The 24,085-nt window shown below is 41.4% G+C and overlaps 1 protein-coding gene across 1 annotated transcript in view; it reads right to left on the bottom strand.

Annotated features, from left to right (window-relative positions):
* Positions 1 to 24,085, bottom strand: part of rbfox3a (RNA binding fox-1 homolog 3a) — a 154,462-nt gene that overhangs the window by 10,781 nt on the left and 119,596 nt on the right. The window contains exons 5-10 of the mRNA XM_080872791.1: positions 22,539 to 22,631; positions 21,048 to 21,108; positions 17,526 to 17,579; positions 6,284 to 6,416; positions 4,703 to 4,742; positions 4,451 to 4,515 (exon numbers count right to left, since the gene is read on the bottom strand). Coding sequence (XP_080728917.1) covers positions 4,451 to 4,515; positions 4,703 to 4,742; positions 6,284 to 6,416; positions 17,526 to 17,579; positions 21,048 to 21,108; positions 22,539 to 22,631 — 446 coding nt within the window. The remainder of the gene's footprint in view (positions 1 to 4,450; positions 4,516 to 4,702; positions 4,743 to 6,283; positions 6,417 to 17,525; positions 17,580 to 21,047; positions 21,109 to 22,538; positions 22,632 to 24,085) is intronic.

Raw genomic sequence — 24,085 nt, 5'->3', positions numbered from 1 at the left:
TTTAGTGCGAACAACTCATGTGAATTTCAAAGCTGTTGTTCGACACTGGTCTCTCAATCTGCCGTTGGAGAGCCGCGAGCTTCTCCACGATGTTATCCAATTTTCACTCAGCGGTCTTATTCTGAGTGTTCACGGCAGCCTCGAGCTTCTCCAAGATCTTATCCGTGCTGCGTTCAATGAGCCCATTCTGAGAACTCACGCCTCGTCCTATCGTTTCAATCCCAGCGGGCAGCCTTGTGGGGGTAGGAACAGCCGATTCCGCTTTCTTTAATCTTTGATAAGCCAGGGCCAAGCCAGCTCCGATCAGCAAGAACCCTGTTATCATGGTTCCGAACAGGTAGATATCTTCAATGTCCTTGATCGACATTTTTTATTGTTTTATGTAAAGCACTTTGGTATGCCCAAGGCTTTTAAATGTGCTCTATAAATAAAGATTGTTGTTGTTGTTGTTGACAGTCCCGCCAGGCACACGACCCTCCAGTTCGTCCACCCGTCCATCGTGTATCCGGCAGGGAAAGTCCCTCCAGGACAGTCAGGCTCCCCCGATCCCCGGCTTCTCGTTGAGAAGCTGGTGTCAATTGCATTCAGGGACCAGTTGATCAAATCCATAATTCCTCTTTTAGGTTTTAGAGAACAGACTGTGAGAGAGTGTTCCAGGGAAAAGTAAAAAATAGACTAGACTAGACAAGAACACAAGAAGCTAAGCAGGGAAGATAAGGAAAGGGAGAGGAGAAAAGTGTGACCGCCTTCGCCAAGAGCCAGAAGTTGAAGGTCATAATTCTCTCTGTGAGGGAGAAGGTTTTAAGGATGGGGCTGAAGGTAAACCCCCCCAAGATGGGTATGTTGCAGGTTAGTGTTAAAATTTCCACAACAAGGGCCTTGATCACCCCACATCTGTGTTCCAGATGGTGGTGGGAGTCAAACAACAGGTACTGGTCTGTGTGTGGGTTTCCAGTAAACTTCAATGCTGAGGTTTCCATCCTCAGTGCACACAGCACAGTCCAGAAACAGCAAACTTTTATCCTTTGTATCTTCCTTGGTGAACTGTATGTTTCTATCCACTGAGCTAACATGTTTGGTGAAAGGTTTTGATTCAGACTAAGGTGGCATCCATATATCTGTACCAGTGGCTGCGTGTTATCCTTTGGACAAAGCCAAGAGCTTTAGTTTCCATTTCCTCCATGTAAAGGTCGGCTGTAGAAACCATCGTTTCATTTAGAATATGTGGGATTGTGACTAATGGTTGATGATAAGTTTTGATTTAGATCTGCTTTCCACAGATATAATCATTGAATTTGGAACATGCAAAGACAACAGGAAGAAGCTCTTTCTTGATCCATGGATCTCAGTCTGTGTACAAGAGGAGCAGGCGGTCGGAGCACCTGAAGGCACACAATTCAATTCAATTCAATTTTATTTATATAGCGCCAAATCACAACAAAAGTCGCCTCAAGGCGCTTCATAAAGCTCCAAGCCGGTACTGTGAGGCGTCACACGTACAGTAAGTGTGATGGGTTTCTGCACATCATAGTAGCTGAGAGTGGCTGGACTGGCTCTTTGTTAAAGCATTGAATGCATCTTGATGCTGCTTTAGCCAGCACCACTGAATGTCTTTGTGTGTTAGCTCATGAAATGGGGCTGAGAGGTCACTCTGGGAAAGAACTTTCCTAAAAAGTTGATCATCCCCAAGAAGCACCGGAGGGCTGTGACATTTTCTGGTATGAAAATCTCATTAATTGCTTTGGTCTTAGCTGGATCAGGCTTGAGGCCCTTGCTTGTGAATACATGGCCAACATAACAGACTTCCTCAAGTTGGAATTTGGACTTCAGTTGGACTTCCCTCACATGCTCGAGTTCCTTTCTGAGATACTGTTCATGCTTTCATATCTCTTCCACCAATGATTATGTCGTTGACCCATTTCACTACAAAGAATTACAGCGGGTATTCCTTGCCTGCAGAGTGGGTCAAAGTGTAGCTGTGCCAGCTGTTTGAATTTCCTCACCTCCATATGCCACCAGTTTGGTTTTCTGAGTCTTCTGTTTTGTTTCAGTTGGCGGGCATGACATTACATTTGACGGCAGCTCTATTGGTTTTTCATTGATATGCACAGTGGTGAATACGTCATTCCTATGCAGAAAACAGGGATTCCCAGTGTCTATATTGACCCCATTCACAAAGAACATTTCTTCATCACTGCTGGGCGCTTGCATCTCAACGCCACCTCCACAGTTGTTGCAGTTAGTTATTGCATGTGCAGGACTCTGTTCTGATCGTGTCGCACTTATTTTGTGATGAAACTATCCACCTTTGCTGTCGTTTGGGGCTGCTATTCGAATATTTAGCTCATTTCAATTGCTTTGCTTAAGGTTAAGTCACTGTCATGCAGTAGTTGCTTTCTCATGCTGCCATGAATATATCGTATTCTTGCTCGTACACGGGCGACTTCTTGGCAATGTTTCCATTAAACATCAATGATTCTGGTCTACAGAATCCTTCCACATGGTCATTGATGTTTAATAGCCTTTGCTACGATAGCTGAACAACGTTAGCTGCTTGCTTGCTATGTCTTTAAAGGGCTGAGAAAACGTTTAGCTTACCGCTTTGTTGGCAGCTTTTTAGCACATGACCAAACCACAACTTCTGACATCATGTTTGATGTTTAGTAAAAACGCTGGGTTTATGATTGCTTATAAGCTTTTACTGTGTATGACAGTGGCGACATTACGTGCAAGCAGCTCGACTCCAGGGGTGGGAACCCGGTCCTGTGATAGACATTCCCACTGCATGCACAGTGCACTATTCACGTCGAACAGGTATGGAAACCCTCATTATTAAACAACACTAGTCACGTTCTACAGGAATCATCAAACCTGAGGAAAAACACAGGATCCTGAACTCTAAGACATTAGGAGTAATCTAATTTTCAGTTCAGTTCAGTTTTATTTATACAGTGCCAAATCACAACAACAGTTCCCGAGACACACTTTATGTTGTAGGTAAAGATCCCACAATAATAAACAAATAAGCACGGTATATGAGATTTCAGAAAGTCTTGAAAATTGTGAGCCAAAAGCCAGTCCAAGTCCAGACCTTGGACCATTTGGTGTTGTCTCTGGCAGGACCTTAAGAGATCTGTGCTCGCAAGCAATGTTGTAAAAGAGAGATAAAGGCATCCAGAAAACCATAACCATAGAAGAAGAAACATGGTCTATGCTTAGTTTTTCACAGGGCTCCATAGAATTGACCCACTGGTGTCAAGACAACCATCTCACCCTCAACGTCGCAAAGACAAAGGAGTTGATAGTGGACTTCCGGAGGTGCAGAGAAGTACACACCCCCATCACCATCAACGGCGCTGCTGTGGAGAGAGTGAGAAGCTTCCGGTTCCTTGGAGTACATCTGGCTGAGGATCTTACGTGGTCAGTACACATGAACAAAACAGAGAAGAAGGTGCAGCAGTGCCTCTTCTTTCTCAGGAGACTGAAAAGATTCGGCATGAGCCCCCGCATCCTCAGGACCTTCTATCACTGTGCCATTGAGAGCATCCTCACTGGATGCATCACCACCTGGTACGGCAACAGCACCGCCTACAACCGCAAAGCTCTCCAGTGAGTAGTGCGGTGCTCTGAACGGATAATTGGAGGTGAGCTTCCCTCCCTCCAAGACATCTACAGGAAGCGCTGCCTGAGGAAAGCGGGGAGGATCATCAAGGACTCCAGTCACCCCAGCCATAAACTGTTCAGACTGCTTCCATCAGGAAGGAGGTTCTGCAGCATCCGGTCCCGTACCAGCAGACTGAGAGACAGCTTTTTCCATCAGGCCATCAGACTGCTGAACACGTCATAGACACCTCAGCTTCACTACTGGAACTTTAACATTATGCACTACATACTGTACAGTAACGCCACTGTTTTGCACATATTCAACTCTGTATATTTTTATATATTTTATTTATTGTTTACTCTATTTAATCTGTAAAATATGTGTACACACACACACACACACACACACACACACACACACACACACACACACACACACACACACACACACACACAGAAAAATATTTAGTATACACATCCAGAAATTTTTTTTTTGCATATATTATAATATATTGTACATATATTTATTAGTTTCAGATGTAGCCATTCTTGTATTTTGCTTGTTTACATTATTGTATTTTGCACAACTCTGTTGCTTGTGAAGCTCGCACACAAGAATTTCACTCACATGTACTGTACCAATGTACCTGCACATGTGATGTGACAATAAAAGTGATTTGATTTGATTTGAATTGTATGAAAATGTTCTTTTTCATATGAGCATACAGATGATGGTATGAAAGCATACCAGATAAAGTAAGAAACAGGATAAGATGATGCGACCAGTTTTGTTCTGTGAGAACGTTTTTTCAAGAAGGCTTCAGACATGGAAGAGAAAATATCGTACCTGTCACTATAAGCAGCTGCAGCAGTACCAGCTGGCTGTGCATATCTGTAGGCTGCATATCCTCCCTGAAGAGAAACAGAACAATTTCAAATCGCTCTCATTACAGATTAGAAGAGATTATCTTCAAAATTCAACATCAAATCCAGACTACTGTCTTGGCCAGTTGGTCATTATTAGAAGAAATGCTTAAAAATCAATCTTGCAACTACACAGAAATGAAATATAAATGCATATCATTGGGCTTTGACTTACATATATTTCTGCCCCATAAAATCCATCCTGGTAGACCACACTGTTGACATAGAATATCAAATATTAAGCATATATTTAACATTGAAATATACAGAACTGACAGGGTGACGGGTTTTCATACTGAAAAATGTCCTAACTAAATGACATCATAGATGATCTGACAACATCTGGTAAACTGACATTAAAGGTAATTAGATTTCCTGATATTCTCCTCGAGCAAACAATACCTGCAAGGACTTCATTAGGATGACCGTACAGGACACGACCGCCTGTTGGGCTCTAAACAGCCTCATTTTGGTGGCATGGGTTACAAAGAGCCTTCTTTTGAGATTCCACTTTCTGATTGCTTCACATAACTTGTGCAGATATTCATCCTCTGAAAATCACATTACAGTACATCCCAAAGTTGATTACTGGATTCAAATAGGATGGAAGCCAATGAAGTCCATTGAACTTGTCAAATATGCATTGTTGTGATTAAACTTTGATGAAGAGATGTATGCACATCATCAACAACAATCACAGGGTTTGGATTAACTGAAGGCTGAAGTAATAAATGCATGAACTAGTTTTTCAGCGTCACTCAGAGGCAGGATATTTCTAAGTTAAGAGATGTTGCACAAATGGAAGAAAGCAGTCTTACATAAAGACCATCCTGGTCTTTATGTCTTTAAGACATTGTGCAGTGCAGCACAAGCAACACATCCTGGCCCCACAGATGTAGAAAGGGCACCCAGAGAGAAGGGCCCAGAACGCAGCACAAACCAGGCACCTTGGCCCACCCCCTAAGGCGCAAGAGGACCAGCCGCAAAAGGTGCCAACCTGAAGGCAGGGAGGACACCCCAGGACCGCAGCAGCCAGCACGATGCATGGAAAAGAGAAAAGAAGGAAAAGAGAAGGAGCCAGAGAGCCAACTTGGAAAGAACTGGCAGGATCTCTCTAGATCAACACATGAAGAAGAGTCCCCTTATCTCAACATAGCAAACAACATAGGTCCCACCCCAACATAGCATACCACCCCCCACAGAGATGCCAAGGATAGCAAACCGGGCCACACACAGCAAACCTTCTGGCCACCATGGACACCATGTGTCATCCTGAAGGAGTGGATTACCTGTAGAACCTCTACATGGTCCAGGTATCGCCTTATGCTCCCAGTATCGACACTGACCGAGCCAAATACAAACTAGTAAAAAACAGAAACGATGAGAAAGGAACAAATATCGAGGGCCTGCACCTGTAAAACCACTCCTGTTTGGGGATTAACAACCCACACTGGCAGAACTGACTCTGATTAAAACTACAATTTTTGGAGCAGTGCATGTACCACACAGGTTAAATTATTTATTCAGTGGATATGACCAGCCTGCACCATTCCTCTCCTGCTGCCTTCTTGACCTTTATTTCTTCTTATGACTCCTTTATTTTACACTATTAATTTATTATTTTTCTTCTTCAGTGCCTTCATGTCCTGAAACACACACAAAAACAGTCTAGCAATTTCCTGCTCTATTAGAAGGTGTTTTTGTTTTCCACTCCCTGTTATCACATCAATGTCTTTGTATGTTAGCAAAAACTCACGTTCCATAGGTGGGGATAGGTGGAGGTGGAGGTGCAGCACGGAACGTGTTGTAGATGGCGCGGCCCCTGCCTCTCAAATGAGCCCCTCTATAGGCAACAGCTGCTCCTGCACTGGGGTATGGAAAACCTGCCACTGACAAAGATACATAAAATCATAGACTCAGTCGGCTTCACTGAACACACAACCACTTTATTACATCCTGGATCTTGATCTGAAATATGGCATACAATTTGAACATCTTACAGTATTCCCTGAAAACCTTTTGTCGGATCAATAACATTTAAATTTAGCATAAAGGGGTACACAGTGAGGAATAAATGTCATTACTGAAGATGTCTTTTGGAAAAGTGCTGTAACGGATTTTAAGGGTGTAATTCCTCTACTGTTAACTTCTTCAAGGCCACATGCCAACACAGTACAGAGCAGCTACTAATCTACTTCCAGAAAGGTTGAATATCTCTATAATAGTTTTGCTTCCTCACTGTGTACGGCCCTGGACTTTGGCTCCTCTGCAGAAGAAAGCAAGAAATCAGAAATGCTTGTGTCCCCGGTAAAACTCACAAACACAGAACTTAAAGAGGAAATTGAATCTCACTAATTTAAAAGATGTTTATTTAGCCTAGAGAAAGAGTTTGCTGTTCTATAAAAAGCTTTTCATAAAGCTAACACATCTTACTATTCAGCCTTAACTGGAGAAAATAAGAACAAAGACTTAGAGGTCGGTTTAACCAAGTATTCCTTTAACCTTAAGTAGTAAAGACTTTCTGAACTACTTAAAAAATGAAGTTTTAACCATTAAAGAAAACTTTACTTATAAGAATCTCAAAGATGTATCATTACATAAAGCTAGTTTTAGTACTTTTGACATTTACTTTGACCCTCTCTGTGTCCATCAGACCTTATTTCTCAGACACTGTTCCGAGAAGTCCTACGATTTGTTAATGCTTTACTCTATATCTGCTAGTGGACTATGCACAACAAGCCAACCTTCCTTTTAGCTGGAAAATTCTCTGGTTAGAGTAGATGTAAAACAGCTGGCTGATCATCTGCAGATGTGTGTTTGTGAGGAGCGCTCACACTGCAAGGAGAAAAGGAGAGATGTAACATTTTCTACAGCTGCTTCACTACCACTTTATTTATTTAACTCTTTTTCTCCAATTGATCTTTCTGAGTTAACTTCACCAATTACTTCCTCCAAACCATCAACGTGACTTTTAGACCCCATTCCTACGAAGAGATCTGCTTCAATCTTAAACATTCAGTCCCTATTAATTGCCTACATACCACAGGCCTTTAAGGTGGCAGAAGATAAAGCGTTACTTAAAACTAAGGTTATTGTACTCGGCTCTAAAAATACTAGAAATGCAGTTTTTAACCAGACTCTTCCTCTGGATGGCATTACCTTGGTCTCCAGTAACACTGTGAGGAACCTTGGAGTCATTTTTGACCAGGACATGTCCTTCAACGCACATATTAAACAAATATGTAAGACTGCTTTCTTCCATGTGCGCAACATCTCTAAAGTCAGAAATATCCTGTCTCAGAGTGACGCTAGTTCATGCATTTATTACTTCCAGGCTGGACGACTGTAATTCATTATTATCAGGAAGTCCTAAAAACTCCCTGAAAAGCCTTTAGCTAATCCAAAATGCTGCAGCAAGAGTCCTGACAGGGACTAGAAAGAGAGAGCAGATTTCTCCTGTTTTGGCTTCCTGTTAAATCCAGAACTCAAAATCCTGCTCCTCACATACAAGGTCTTAAATAATCAGGCCCCATCTTATCTTAATGACCTTGTAGTACCATATCACCCTATTAGAGCACTTCGCTCTCGCTCTGCAGGCCTACTTGTTGTTCCTAGAGTATTTAAAAGTAGAATGGGAGGCAGAGCCTTCAGTTTTCAGGCCCCTCTTCTGTGGAACCAGCTTCCAGTTTGGATTCAGGAGACAGACACTATCTCTACTTTCAAGATTAGGCTTCAAACTTTCCTTTTTGCTAAAGCATATAGTTAGGCCTGGACCAGGTGACCCTGAATCCTCCCTTAGTTATGCTGCAATAGACGTAGGCTGCCGGGGGATTCCCATGATGCATTGAGTTTTTCCTTTCCAGTCACCTTTCTCACTCACTATGTGTTAACAGACCTCTCTGCATTGAATCATATCTGTCATTAACCTCTGTCTCTCTTCCACAGCATGTCTTTATCCTGTCTTCCTTCTCCCACCCCAACAGGTTGCAGCAGATGATGCAAGATGTGAGTGGAGGTTGAAGGGCTTTTAAAAACTGCATTTTAGGTGGTATATTTGATGTCGTAAGCCCCGCCTCAGTACAAAGATGGTCGTTCACAGTGTATATAGATGCTTCTTTCACTCCATTTTCAAACCACCTTTAGATGCAGATGTACAGCCAAGTCTTGTCCTGATGAGGTGGCTCTTCGATGTTGTGCCATGTGTTTATGGAGTGGCTGTTTGGTTTCTCCAATGTGGAGGTGTAAGCACTCGTCAGTGCACTGCACCACATGCACTTTGTTGCTAAGTTTGTGTTTGAGAGTTTTGTCTTTTTATCTGAGGGTGTAGCTAGGTCTGAAGTGCACTGAGATGTTGTGCTTGGAGAAGACTCTCCTGATGCTTTTCTTTCCAAGATCCTTAGATTACAAATGTGAAGGAGTTCAAGATTGAGAGGATGCCTGTTTTGGGGATTCTCTTTTACAAAGTGCTAAAATATGTGTTAGGAAAGGGAAAGGGCCGAGGAAGTGACAATTCTGTAAGCCAGTGGATCTTTGTGTTTCCCACTTTCCCTTTAATATTAGTTCCCCTTTTGCCTTTTGTTTTATTTTTAATGTATTACAAAAACATCTGCAGAATCCATCAACTAAAGCACAAAGTGATTGTTTTTTTTATAAAAAGGTAAAGGATTGGACATGTGGGACAAATGTTATTAAAATTAATAAATAAAAGAAGCAGTGTGTGTAGTCCAGCAGAGTTAAGCACACACAGGCCCTTCAGCATACTCCATCATTTATCTGTGAGACCACAAGATGTCAGTGCAAACACACGGGATGCATTTATGGCTGCCACTATGACAACCCTTCATACAGTGCTAGTCCATGATATATCTAACTGACATAAGCATAAATAGATACATAAAGTTGGAGAGTCTTGTCTAACCTTTTGGGCCAAAGGTGGAACAATTCACGGCTGAGACAAGAGTACTTAGAGTTTCTCTCTCTAAACTGAATTTATATGGAGAGCCATAAACTTTTTCTCAAAGTAATCTGGTAATTTACTGTACATAACATTAATGCAATTATCTTAACTTAGTCACAAATGTTACCCAACAGGTAGACAAATATAGTCTTGAACCAGGTAAGGTGGTGTGCAGTAAAGCTGAATTCAAACCTCGTGGTGTGCATCCGTAGGAGGGACCGCTTTGCTTTTAAACGGGGTTAATGCTTTCTGTAATTCTTCTGTGTTCTGTGGTTTCATTTCTTCTAGGCATTCATGTTGTATCCCTCACACACATATGAACTCAAGTGAGATCCCATTCATAAGCCACAGGGTTTGCTATGATGTGGACCACCCTCTGGAGCTATGACAGCTTCAACTCTTCTATGAAAAGAGTCGAGACTGTGTTTATGGGAATTTCTAATCATTTTTCCAGAAGCGCATTTCTGAGGTCAGACAGTGACGGTGGAGACGACGGCCTGGCAACCTTCATGCCAAAGGTCTATTAGGTTGTCCGGGTCAGTCAAGTTCTTCCATACTAAACTTGATCATCCATGTCTCTATGGATGTTTTGTGTGCAGTCATGTTGGAAAAGGCCTAACACAACCTTATAAAAACAGTACCTTTGCATCATGACTGAAACTGGCACCACTGACTAACAAAGGGCCGTGAGGTCGGTTTCAGTTAGTCTTCAAGAAACTGAAGTACAGCTCCTTTTAGAAACTGGCCTGCTTTTAGATTTGGTGTCAGAGCTCTCTGGGAGCAGTTTTTGAAAAGCTTCTCTTTTAACCACTTCTCTTCGGCTGCAGTAACATCCTCCAGCTTATCTGAGAGACACCAAAAACCTTGCTGTTAGGCTCAGTTCTCTCTTCACCATGACAGACTGGTGCTCTGTGTCCACTGACCTAATTTTATCAATTTAAACGTTCTGTCATTGCTGGATGTCGTCACTAAGAGTGTTTGCATCTATGTTACTGTCCCAGAGACACAGTCAGTGTCTCTGGGACATCATATTTAGCATTTCCATTATTTCAGCCTCTTCTTTGGACTGCAGACTATTATTTAATTCTCTAGTCAGACTTTCTCCTTATTTCTTGTCTTAAAGGTGCAACATAGTCAACACTCTCTGTGCTTCACCTGGAGGAAAACATGTTTCCTTATATAGAGAAAAGGGTGGTGTAATATGCAGATTATATGGAGCTTCAAAACGATTGTTGGCTGTGAATTATCTTGACTTACTAACATACACAGGGTATACAAACACGACTGGTACACATGTTTGTCTGCTCTTCTGTATGCCAAAGTATTATAGAGCAGTGATGTCAAAGTCGTTTACATTGTGGGCCACATACAGCCCACTTTAGTGTAAAGATTTAATTCAGTTTAAGGAAAATATGCTGCTGTAGTAAATGCAGGAAATCTGTCAACACAAATAAATAAATATAAAATTACAGAAAACGTTCTGGTAGTTCACTCCCCATTAAAAGTCCTTCACCCCCTATAACGGTAAAACAAACTAGAAGCTTCTATGGCAGATAGGAATGTTTCCATTTTTACACTATGTTAGACCATTGCTGTTGTTTAGTTTTTATTTAATGATGTGATATGTAATACATGCAATGGTGGAGGTCTTTATCAACAGGAAATGTTGTAAAATTCACTTAAAATGTCTCTGCCGGGCCGATTCTGGGCCCCAGGCCTTGTGTTTGACACACCTGTTCTAGTCAAATGTGCGGACACCTGTCTGCAGCCCTTTATTTTAAGCCTATATAGTAAATAAATATATGAGTTGTAAAAGCATCCTCCTGGTCTCAGGCATTGCTTCATAATGTTGGCCCATGTTTATTATTAAATGCTTTCTGCTTCAGTGTTGCCCTTAAGCTTTATAATTATTACTAGTTTGAATTTCCATCACCCCCAACTAGTCACAGCAGATGGCTGCACCTCCTCGAGCCTGGTTCTGCTGGAGGTTCTTCCCATGCTTGCTCACAGGAGGTCGTTCGATTGTTGGGGTTTTCTCTCTGTTGTTGTAGTTTCTTTATCTTATGATATAAAGCACCTCGAGGTGACTGTTGTTGTCATTTGATTCAAATCAGTTTTATATAAATAAAATTGACCTGAGTTGCATTGAATGTTTGGTTCCAGATGGATGTTTGAGTACCTGCCTGTGTGTTATTAGATTTGTAGATTTGTCAACAGAAGATTTACATTTCACTTCACCAACTATGCACCCAGGAGGGAGACTTCAAAGAAGTTTAAGAGGACAGAAGGTGTTGGATCTGTGTCCATGTTTGCAGTAGACTAGAATTAAGCTTCACTCTGGTTTCGTTGAGTTTTGGGCTCCTCTCTCTATGTCATGATTATTCGAGCACAGACTGCTAGTTTTGTATTTCCCAGTGTTTTTGTTTTTCTCTTGAGGTTATTCTTTCTTTTCCCAGACTTCCCTTTTTGACATTTTTTGTGACTTTGTGGTCTCTGCAGTTCGTAGGTATCTTCTGAGTCATTTCCTGTTTTACTTTGACAGTCGTCTCTTGTGTCTTGCTTTGAATTTTGCTTCCCCCAGTGATAGTTTCGATTCTCTACACATGTGCTGCGTTCTCCCATTCTTAATTCAGCCTGGATCCACTTCAGAACTAAAACCTACCTAACATACCTGTTAGACAGCTGTTAACTCAAAATGTTTATTATTTTTATTATTATTGTTGTTGTTTTACCAGGTTGTTATTTTTATCACTTGTGCATTTAGTCTATAGGTCTTTACCAGGTAGATGAACTGCAAATTTGGACATTTCCTTGATGGTTAGATTTTTCAGTCCTGGAAATTCTCACTGAAAAAAACAAATATATAAAAAATATCCTGTAATTGTTATTAGAGGAGATCTGATCTTTTTGTCCTTCTTCTGCTTATAGCTGCTTCAACTAGGGGCTGTGGTAGCAGCATCATCTGCCTTCATCTCTACCTCACTCTAGTGCAAGCATGCACGCCCTCCTTCACTACATCCATGAACCTTTTCAGTGACCATTCTCTTTGCTTCCTGACCGGCAGCATTTAAACTCCCCACTCCTGCCCATCGTTGTCCCATTGCCTCTAAACAGACAGAGGTGGGAGGTGGCCTTTCTCTAAATTTATTTAGCAGAACAAAATGCAAATGTGTTCTGTTGATGAATGCATTTTACACAAAGATCAATTTAGACTTAAAAAACGAGTGCAGATCTGCAGAGCAATCTCTGCATAAACACTAGGGCTGCAACGATTCATCATGTATCCTGAAAAACTCGATTATAAAAAATCCCACATTTTTTTGCTGTGATGCTTCCTTTTTACACACGGCTCTGTAGTGCCGAGTGTTCACCACGTAAATTTGAGAATTTCTCTCACATTTGCAACTGACAACAGACTTGCAATAGAAACACAACTATGAATAAAAAGCATGCCAACATTAAGCTCATGTGGCCACAAGTTTTTTCAAAGAAAAGAGGTGGAGCCGTTACCGCGATGATCACATCATGTAAAGTGAAAGAAAACGTATTTCTATTCAATTTTTATTTATACAGCACCAAATCACAACAACAGTCGCCTCAAGGCACTTTATATTGTACAGTAGACCCTACAATAATACAGAGAAAAACCCAACAATCATGTGACCCCCTATGAACAAGCACTTTGGCGACAGTGGGAAGGAAAAATTCCCTTTTAACAGGAAGAAACCTCCAGCAGAACCAGGCTCAGGGAGGGGCGGGGCCATCTGCTGCGATCTACTGTAAAGACCTGCATTTTTTTCCTGTTTTGAATATTTATTATTCTCATTAATAATAATTTGTCATCTGATTTCTCAATCGAAAAATTAATAGAACACTCAATAGTTACTAAATGTATCGATAGTTGCAGCCCTAGGAAACACACAGTGAGGAGCACCTCCAATTTTGCTGTACATGGATAATAATAAAACTATTCTATTCTACTCTTTTATCACTTTAGAATTTCTTTTTTTAAATTTATCAAATGCCAGACAGTCATAAAGCACATAGGTACAGGTAGAAATGATAGTCTCTTCTTTTTCGTTTTTATAACATTCAATAAACATAAATAACATAGATGGCATGAATACCCCCCCACTCCCTTCCAATAATTTGAAGGTAAATATGTTACAGAAAGATGGATTAACCCATGCCTATTCAACTACGAAGTTAGTTGGGCCAGATTTTCAAACCGAGGAATTTATCTGGGCCAGATATGTTTTTTGAAGCCAGTAAGCAGCAGATCATGATCAATTTCAAACCCACACAACTGTACTGAAAAACAAGTATTTTTTTTATTCCTTTCCCCCTATAAATCTGGTGGTGACCTCTCACAAATGCACACCAAAAGGTCCATTTAAAAAAAAGGGAGCTATAGCTAAACTATTTTTTGCACATTTGAAATAATAATAATAATAATAACAAAAAAACATTTTGATAATTCCCTTTCAAATTAAAATAAATATTTCGCTGACCACTCACTTTTCCTGCCATGGATGGAGCCCCATCGTTCACAAGTATACAGACACGCTTCATATCCAGACCATTTTCCTCAAAAAGAGCTGAAATCTTCTCAAACATTATTTCGCCAGCTGTGTGTCCCTCTAACGGTAGTAAACCGAGCAATTTCCCATCCAAAAAACGGACATATACGCACAACTGTGCATTATCAGTTCTGTCTGTGATCTCCTGCTATAGACATTACATCAGTTTTCTTCAGGTCATCTAACAGCATTTCAAACTCGTCTGACGCCAGAACTTCAACTCTACGAATATTTGAACTGTCCTACAGGGGTACGTTTTTAATAGCAGATGTCACACTCACTTTTCACTGCATCCACCACGGCCAGCATGCAGTATTTCATTGTTTCAGAATCTGTGAAAGGCCTTTTCTTCTTCGCCAAGAAGCAAACACGAAGGGAAGATGCTGCAGCTCTCTCTTGGGCTGTACAGGACCCTCACCATGGTAGTACAACTCCGGTTGTAAGATTATTAAACTCGGTAAAATGAATAAGTATTTGTCAGTCCAGGCAGGGTTAAACCGACAGTTTTCATTGTCAATTTTGCGCTTTTGAAGTGAGAAAGACATGCTGTTGTCGCATCATATATTACGATGATTGTTTAATATGTTTACATCACGGTGCATTGTGGGTTAAATATTGCTAGGCTACTAGGAGTGTTGCATTCACAGTCTACACTACGCTGTAGGAATTTTTAATTTTTTTTAAATTAATTAATGAATTCATTTTTTGCGTTTTCTCTGTGTTTCTGCCAGGACCACAGGCAGGGCCACTCGCAGGTTGCTTCTGGGCCGCCATTTGAATAGGCTTGGATTAACCCATACAAAAAAAGAGAAAAAAAACCAAAAACCCCCCAAAACAAACAAAAACCAAAGAAAAAACCAAAAAAAAAATCAACAATAAAGTGCTAGCGCTCATCCTTGTAGATTAATATTAACATTAATCAACATTAGTTAATATTGCTATTAATGACTACTTGCTCCTCGGTTGAAGTAAATTAATAATGCTGGAGTATCTTAAACGAAGTCTTATGAGGTGGAGCAGCCCCTGCTGGCAATAGCAGGAGAATTTGTGCACGGTCATATGGTGGACTACAAAGAGATTTCTCGCGCTGGTAACTTTTCTAAGTATTTAAGTAACGGTTTCCAGTAAGTAAAAAATCTATCTGACGAGCCTCTGACTTAGACTTAGACTTAGTTCCTCCTACGCCGAGCGGCGCATCGGGCAGCTAGTGATCTCCATCGATGTTGGTCAGCAGCGACTGCTTCAGCTTCGTCCCAGGCAATGTCGACAGTTCTCAGATCGTCCATAAATGTTCGACGCCATGTGGTCTTTGGTCGGCCTTGCTTTCGCTTGCCAGTGCGTGGACGCCATGTCATGGCAATCTTAGCTGGGCGATGAGGGGGTAGGCGTAAAATATGTCCCGCAAAGCGAAAGCGCCTTTCTGCAACAACATCGGCTAATGGGCGGGTGCCTGCTCTTCGTAGGACCTCCTCATTTGTTATTCGGTCCCAGTAGGAAATTCTCAGGATTCGCCGCAAGCCATGTTGTTGAAGCACGTTCAGGTGTTGAATAATTGCACTTGTTGAGCGCCAGGTTTCACTAGCGTAAAGTGCAGTAGGGAAGACGATAGAGTTCAGTAGTCTGATCTTGACCCTTACATTCAGGGAGGTCGAGTTCCAAATAGGTTGGAGACGTCGCAGGACACCAACTGCCTTCCCTATTCTGGCGTCGACATCCCGATCAGAGACCCCGTCATTCGAGATGATGCTGCCAAGATATGTAAAATTCTCCACCTCTTCAGCACGTTGTTGGTTGATCATGACAGGAATGCGGGCATGTGCATAGCCAACTCGGAGTACCTTGGTTTTTTTGGCGCTGATTCTTAATCCAACTTTCGTTGCCTCCCTCTGCAGGGCCGCGGTCAACTTTTGGAGGTCTTCCTGAATCGAGCCCAGCAGGGCGATGTCATCTGAGGGAGAATTTTATCTTCTCCAGTTTTTGAAGTCCTAGGATGTCATGTAACCAGACTTTGATTAATGATGGCTGAGATGATTTACACAACAAATTCTTTAAGGGCAACAAGAGAAGCAAAGGCAATAAGGTTATTTTGGATAGCTGTGATACGAAGGTTATTTGGTGGTTTGCCAAAAATAGCAATATGTGGAGTCGGAGTTAAATTTATACCTCATATATCTGAAATTGTTTTGAAGAATTGATGCCAAAATTCAGACACACACTGTGGAACCATCCTTTCACCTACACGATGGCGTACAAAGATCCTGTGTGATGTACCAAAGATTTCAAATTTTGATTCATCAGTCCATAAAACCTTCTTGATGCATTCTCAATCATCCAGGAAAACAAATCTCCAAAAGTTGATTCTTTTCATCTGGACGTAGCGTTTTGTGGGAGAAACGTTTCGTCATCATCCAGGTGACGTCTTCAGTCTCAGCTGAGGAGGGCCTAAGGGTACATCTGTCACCATCTTACAATGCTGTGATTGCAGCCATTCCCCAGCTCTCTGTGAATGGGACTCATGGACATTGATCAGTGGTTGTTGATCAGTGGTCATGAGAATTTGCATAATTATGATTAAGGAACTGACCTCCCAGCCCATTGTTCCATCAGTGGGCTGGTTTCAGTCATTATGCAAATGTCCTGTTTATAAGATTGGAACCTGCAGTCAGCTGAGACTGAAGACGTCACCTGGATGATGACGAACGTCCAGATGAACAGAAGCAACTTTTGGAGATCCATAAAACCTTCTTCCAGTCTTCAGTAGTCCATTGGTGGTGTTTCATGGCCCAGACAAGCCTCTTTGTCTTATTTTGACGTCTTAGAGATGGCTTTCTTGGTGCAGCTCGTCCTGTCAAACCTGAAGTTTTCTCTTCACAGCTGAAACTGAGACTTGCTCACTACGACCACTATTAAGCTGTGCTTGAAGCTGTTGTCCCGTGAGCCGCCATCACACAAGCTGTTAACTCTCAGAAACTTGTCCTCTGATTCAGTCGTGTCTTTGGGTCTGCAGACCTCAGTGCGCTCGATGGTGAAGGGAACTGTACTCACTGACACTTTGACTTTCTTTGCAGAAACCACATCACTACCTTTATACCATAAATGGAAAAACTGGGGTGTTCTAAAACATTTGACCGGTTGTGTATCTGAATCAAAAACAGCACGCTGCTAGCCAACCCTGGTTTATATATATGTTAGCCAAAACTTAAAGGAAGAGTGAAACACAGGTGCACACACACACACACCAGATTGCACATGCAAGATACAAAACACACCCAAACCAACACTAAGTGCAGCTAGGCATGCATATATGGACACAAAACTTTGTATTCTCTTTAGATTGGATTTAGCGGACAAGGTAGATGGTCACATATGCTATTCATTAAAAAAACACATAAGGAAGTACATTAAAAAAGGGTGGCTGGTGCTATATATGCTTGATCTCTGTGTGATTTTTTTTCTTTTACCTGCATAAAATTCAGGACCATATACGGCTCCAACCATTGGATTCAGCTTCCAGCCTGCACAGGAGACACACATGCAAGCAAAACCGCACACACAGGATAAACGTTAGCATTGCTGCATGAAGCTGCACCTCTCTGCGGCTATATAACAAACCTTTTCCTTTGAATCACTTTGCTCTTATCTTTTGCAAATGCATCATTAATTAGAAACAGAATCACAACCCTTTAATTGTCATTAAACATCGGATGTTCAACAAAATTAGAAGCAACTCTCTGGTCGCAGCATTTAGAATAAAAAACAATAAAAAACAAATAATTGCTGACAATAAAAACAAATCTAAACAAACCAACTATGCAGATGTGCAACGTTTATACAAATGTGTTGCTCTGAAATATTGCACTCGTCTTGTGTGGTGGTGATGCGAATGTTTATGTGTGTGTCCTAGCCTTTTGTTTACCAAAGACAAATAAGAATGTCTGGCGGGGCAGTCCTGGGATGGTGATGAGGTCAAACATGTGAACAGCAGTACTGCATAGAAGGAACCTGGCTGTAGCACAGGGGGTAGAGCAGGTTGCCTGTTAGGTGGAAAGTTGGTGGTTCAATCCCTGGTACTAACCTCACGGTGTTCTTTGTATCCACTGGAGTGTGACTTTTAGCTAGAATGCACCTCCATAGAAATAAAAAGTGCTTCGGTGAATGAGGCAAGTTGTATAAAGTGCTTTGAGTGCTAATGCAGACTAGAAAAGCACTATTTAAGAAGCAGTCTTTTTACCATTTTTTGCTCCGTTGATATGAACTATTCAGTCTTTTTCCAATCACAGTGAAAGCTTCGTTCGGATTGCAAGCAATAAGTTAAATCCTTTCTGCGAACACTCTGCCAGGACTGAGGTTCTGTTGCCTTCTCCAGGTGGAGGCCTCTCTGCTCTCACACCTGAGTGCTTCATAGCTGAGTGTCTGAGCGGAGGCATCACTCCAGGCCAGAGAGGAGCCAATACCCCAAGTGGAGTTTAAGTATTTTGCATTTCTTTCATGAGGGAGGGAAAAGGGGAGCGGGAGAATGACAGACTGATTGTGCCACACCTGAAGCCACTGCATTGGTCTGTAGTGGAGAAGAGAAAGCTGAGCATGAAAGTGAAGCTACTGATTTACTGGTCAAGCTACATTCCAACTGCCAACAATGACTACAAGCTGTTCAGCTGCGTGGCAGGCACTGTAGGACCCAATTGCAGGACTCCGAGACAACAGACTAACTTAGAGAGACAGCTTTATTGTTATTTAGAAACTCTAAAAGAAATACAAAATACAATACTCAGAAAAGGAAGAAACTCGGAACCTGGAACTAGAAAAAGGTGGAAACTCTGAGGGAAAACTTGGAGGACACAGGGATACAAGAGGGAGAGCAAAGGAAGACTCAGACAACATGCTGTATACACAGCAGGTAAATGGATAATACAACTGAGAGGCACCATTAATAAAGACCATGAACCGAAGACTGTGGAGCTCAAACATAAAACGAACCAATAGAACAGGAGCACTACAAAAACAACCAAAAATGAGAAAAACCCTAAAATATCCCAAAAACTCAAAAATCTGAGTCAGTGATCCACAGACCATGACAGCTTTGGAAAGTGGCCGAAAAAATTAGATTTCAGATTAAAGTGGAGAAAATTAATTTTCTCTGAAGAGTGGCTGAGCTCTTTCTTAGCAAGAGTGTGATGAGTCAGTCATTTTGGAGGGACTTAAACAGTACAGCTGTTTGGGGATCTGACCAGACAATCTTCCTCGGCACCTCCTAAGTGCCATGTCCTAGTGGGACTACCATAACTCTCGCTGGCTTCGGAATCAGCAGCTTCCCGTTTGAGCTGGAGGAGGTAGTTGGTGAGAGGGAGATGGACTTCCCTGTTTGCTGTCCCTGTGATCCAAACATGGAGTAGAAAATGGATGGATGGATTGTATAGTGAACTTTCTTATCTGGACTGTCATAAACATTATCACTCTGCCTCCAGATGGAAGCATTTTAAGCATTCTTTATATGGTTTAAGGTAATAAACAATCAGTTAACTCGGTAATCCTAACTCTTGGTAAATTTTTCTCTTCTTTATTTTTCTTTATCACAAATGTCATCTTTCTTTCATGTTCTGAATGAAAAAAGAAAAAGTAATTATTGTACACAAAGTTAATTTGCTAAAAAAAAAGACATTGAGGGTGACTGACTGTAGCGCAGGAAGTAGATGAGGTTGCTGGTTCAAACCCTGGCTGCCCCCAGCCTGCATGCCAAATATCCTTGAATAAGATAGTAACCCCTCTGATGCATCTGAGCGAACTGTAGACTTTACAAACAGTGGATGGTCCTCTAGAGCAAAGGTGTCAAACTCCAATCTTCGATCAATATTAGTAGGTCATGCATGCTGCAGTAGCAACCCCTAACCCTACTCAAGTAAATTTAAATACATTTAAGTAAATGTTAAGTGTTTGGAAAATGTACTTCTAAAAGTACTTTTATTGCACCATGTTCATTCAGTCATGAGCTGCTGTAACATGGATCAAATGGCTGAACTGTCACCTCAGCATGCAGAGTCTATACAGTCTTGTAAATGACCTACTAATTTAATTAGATGTACTGCTGCAGGGACACATGGAGAAGTTTCAGGACCCCGGCCCTCGAGCACTGGAGTTTGACGCCTGTGATCTAGACAAACACTGTGCAAACCCCACCTCCCTCACCGCCGCCCCAGCATACATGCTGGAGGTGTTCTGCGACACACGGTGATCCAAAGCCACACATATTGATGGTAAATGTGAAGTGGGCTTGATAGTAAAAGACTTTGAGGTGACAGACTGAAGAGACTACCAATAAAGATGTGTGATGTCAGGGCTCACTATGGCTCTGCACAAATAGGACAGAGGTGTGGTGTATCTGTAGAGGTACTAACACGTCTGACCACTCCCCCCCATTATCTGCTTTCTTTTCAGTGCTTTCTCCTTCCATCATCACAAAAGTGTGTGTAAGGGATGGAGGAGAGAAGCATGTACTCTAAAGGCCCTTCTCTCTCTGTTTATGAATGAGTCCTGGCTCTTTTTATTGGCTCTATTCCTTTATCCATTCACTGTGTCATCTATCACAGCATCATGCTGTGTACCACATTCTCCATCTACTTGAAATCGCTCCTCTCAGCTCTGATGGCCCTTTCTCTTTGCTGCTCTTTTCTTTTACCTTTTTACCGTCCATACGTGCTTTAGATTTCAGTTTGCTATTTGTGTTTGGTTTAATGCAAAATGTAATGCCTCTTGACAAATATTGGTTTCATTAATCAAATGTTAATTGGTTTGGCATTAAGGCACAATCTGGTGCATATTTGTATCTTTTAACCTTCATTCCACTCAAGCTTAGTCTATGAAAGGCTAATTGTTTACTTCTCCTCTTAAACAGCTCAAAAAGGTTCTTGTTAAAAACAGTGAAGAAAATGCAGAGAACTCAGGAGAAGAAGACATGAGAGTGGTAAAAACATGAATGGAAACTTTACCGTTTGTGTAAGGGTTAGCCATCTTTTTGTTCGTCATTACTCTGGCGGTGGCATTGTTCACCTGTCAGCAGACAAAAAAAAGGTGTATAATAAGACAGTGTAAGATATACAAAATTAAACATACACAAAAAAGCAAAAACTGAGCTTGCAATTAATAACTGCTAATAAAACCACTCTCCATGCAATGCTGGTATTTTGTCAATTCAACAAGTGAGGGTACATGCACTCAGTCTAATTGAAAGAATCAATCATAACATTCAACATCAGATAAAGAAAAAGAAAAAATACAACAGGGAGAAAAATTTATAAAACAAATTGTTGTTTCAATGTCATATTTTAAAATATTTTGGGGTTATTTATGTTTCAAAATGCAGTTTCCATAATAATGTTAGTGTTCCTGTTTCTCTGATATGCATGCTGCTAATTCCACTGCTTTGTAATACTAAACAACATCTGACTTATATTCCTTCAGAAGGATATAACTCGCGTTAATGAAGAGCGCACTTATGAATACGGAAATTAGTCCCCTGTTCTATCCCCACTAACCTGTCAACTGATCACATGCATCTGACTGTCTCAACAGTATTAGGCTGCTCCACACAACAAAACCTGTAATTCTGGACAAGTTCAGCCCTGAAAACTGATTCTGAAGAGGAAAACGGATGTTTATGACTCAGGGCTGGCATTATACACATTACACTAATCTGTGGTTGTTAGCTGTTTCATTATGTATCTTCTAGTTCAGAAAAAACTGTAATGACGGGTAACAAGATTAAAGCCTGAATATCACCTGTGATTTATTTTTACCTGGTCCCATTTCTATCTAAGAGCATAACAAGTTGAACTCACCCTCGTACACCCTTCATGCAACTGCCCGAATATCAGTTACAAGTATTTGCGACAAACTGGATGTAAATTGACAGATTTTCCAAGTCAGTATTTTCAAAGTAGAAGAACTTCACGTTTAGACATTAATCTTAAATATTTTAAAACTGAAAATTATGAAGCGTGAAAAGACTGCGAAACTTAAACTTGAGGTGCCAAGGATAAGGAACTACCGGAGAATAGTTTTAACAAGGAGCAAAGGACTAGCAGTGGGAAAATACTGTAAAATACATATTTCTAACTTAAATAAAACACAAACACATAACACAAAGAAAAAAAGAAAACAAATCTCATGCACATGGCACAGGCACAAGTATACGTGAGAGGAGGCAAAATGTATCAAAAACACTACCACAGTGCTGAATCGGTGTCTTTCTCACACACGCACACTTACGGATCAGGTTCAGCATGCAGCGTTCAAGGTGCAGCAGGCAGGGAGAGAGGTGGAGGAAATGATGAAAGAAAAGAAGAAAGGGGTGGAGTAAGTGAGGAAAGTGGGGAGTATGTCAGGAAATATTAGGCAAGCGAAAAAGGGAAAGAGATTCAAGGGGAGGAGAAGGGGAACAGCAGAAGAGGGGGAAAGGAGTAAAGTGAGACAGGAAGCACCTCTATTTTTCGTCCCTCTACGATTGTACCATTTAGTTTCTCCCGTGCATGGTCAGCATCTGCACTGGTTTCAAATGTTACAAACCCAAAACCCTGCAGTGGCCAGGAGGTGGGGTTGAAAAATCAAGCAACAAAAGAAGGACGTCCAGAAGTAAGATGATGAAACAAACAGGGGAAGATAGAGAGAAGAAAAAGACATAAAGGACAGATGAGAGAGCTTCAGGTCTGAATCATGCAGAAAAGCCAGAGAGATGTCACGCTGATCACACAAATATGGGAAACAGCTGGAGTCACACTGAAGAAAGGTGGAAACACAGGACTTAGATGTTCATGTCATTATATATACGTGTGTTGTTGTGTGTGTGTGTTTGTGTGTACACGCGTACGTGCGCATAGTTCTGTTCACTTCATTTCAGTTTTATTTATATAGTGTTAAATCACCACAACCATTGCCTTGAGGTGTCCACAAATAGAGATAAAACAGAGAAAACCCCAACAATCATACGACCCCCCATGAGCAAGAGCTTTGGCGGCAGTGAGAAGGAAAAACTCCCTTTGCACAGGAAGAAACCTCCAGCAGAACCAGAGTCAGGGAGGGGCGGCCATCTGGCACGACTGCTTGGTTGTGAGGGGAGAAAGACAGAACCAAAACATGGTGTGGAAAAGAGCCAGAGATTAATAATAACTAATGATTACATTCAGAGTGATGTGTAAGCACATAGTGAGTACAATGATGAATTAAAAAGAAACAGTGCATCATAGGATGCCCCTAACAGCATAGGCCTAATGCAGTGTAACTAAAGGAGAGCTCAAGGTCACCTAATCAAGGCCTAACCTAAAGTTTTATCAAAAATGAAAGGTTTAAACCCAATCGTAAAAGTGGAGAAGATGTCCAAAGTGCGAGCTGCTATCACAGAACAGGGGTCTCAGTGTCATGCTTAGTCTTGTGGCAGGCAGGATGTAGGACCCAAATGCAGGACTCGAGACACGTGGGGATGAACTAAAGGAGGCAGCTTTATGGCGCTGTGAAAAACTCAAATACTAAATACAAGAAACAAAGCATAACACCTAGAAACTAGGAAACCAAGAACCCAGGAAACTAGAAACAAAGAAACTAGAGATTAGGAGTTGACGAGAAACAACAATGGAAAACAGGAGCACTGTGAGGTAATGATGCGACAACGGGCAAAGGAAAACACAGGGCTTAAATACACAAGGGAGTAATGAGGGAATGAGACACAGGTGAAGACCACAGCTGGTAATCACACATAACGAGAAGGAGGGGAAGCAAAAGTGAAAACAGTGAGTATGGAGCCAGACTGTCAAAGTAAACCAGGAAACATGAGAAAGCATAAAGACGCAGACGTGACATTGAGACATGGAGACATGACAGACTGGGGACACATGGAGACAAGCGTGACGGGACATAAAACGTGCAACATGGAAAGGCATAGTAACAGAAAGCTAAAGACTAGAAGCTAACATACACGAAGAACAATAAGAACCAAACCCATGAATCAAATCTAAATCTAAATCAAAGAATATAA

Source organism: Rhamphochromis sp. 'chilingali', assembly GCF_963969265.1.
Source record: "Rhamphochromis sp. 'chilingali' genome assembly, chromosome: 22".
NCBI lineage: Eukaryota > Metazoa > Chordata > Actinopteri > Cichliformes > Cichlidae > Rhamphochromis > Rhamphochromis sp. 'chilingali'.
This window is presented reverse-complemented; position numbering and strand designations above follow the sequence as displayed.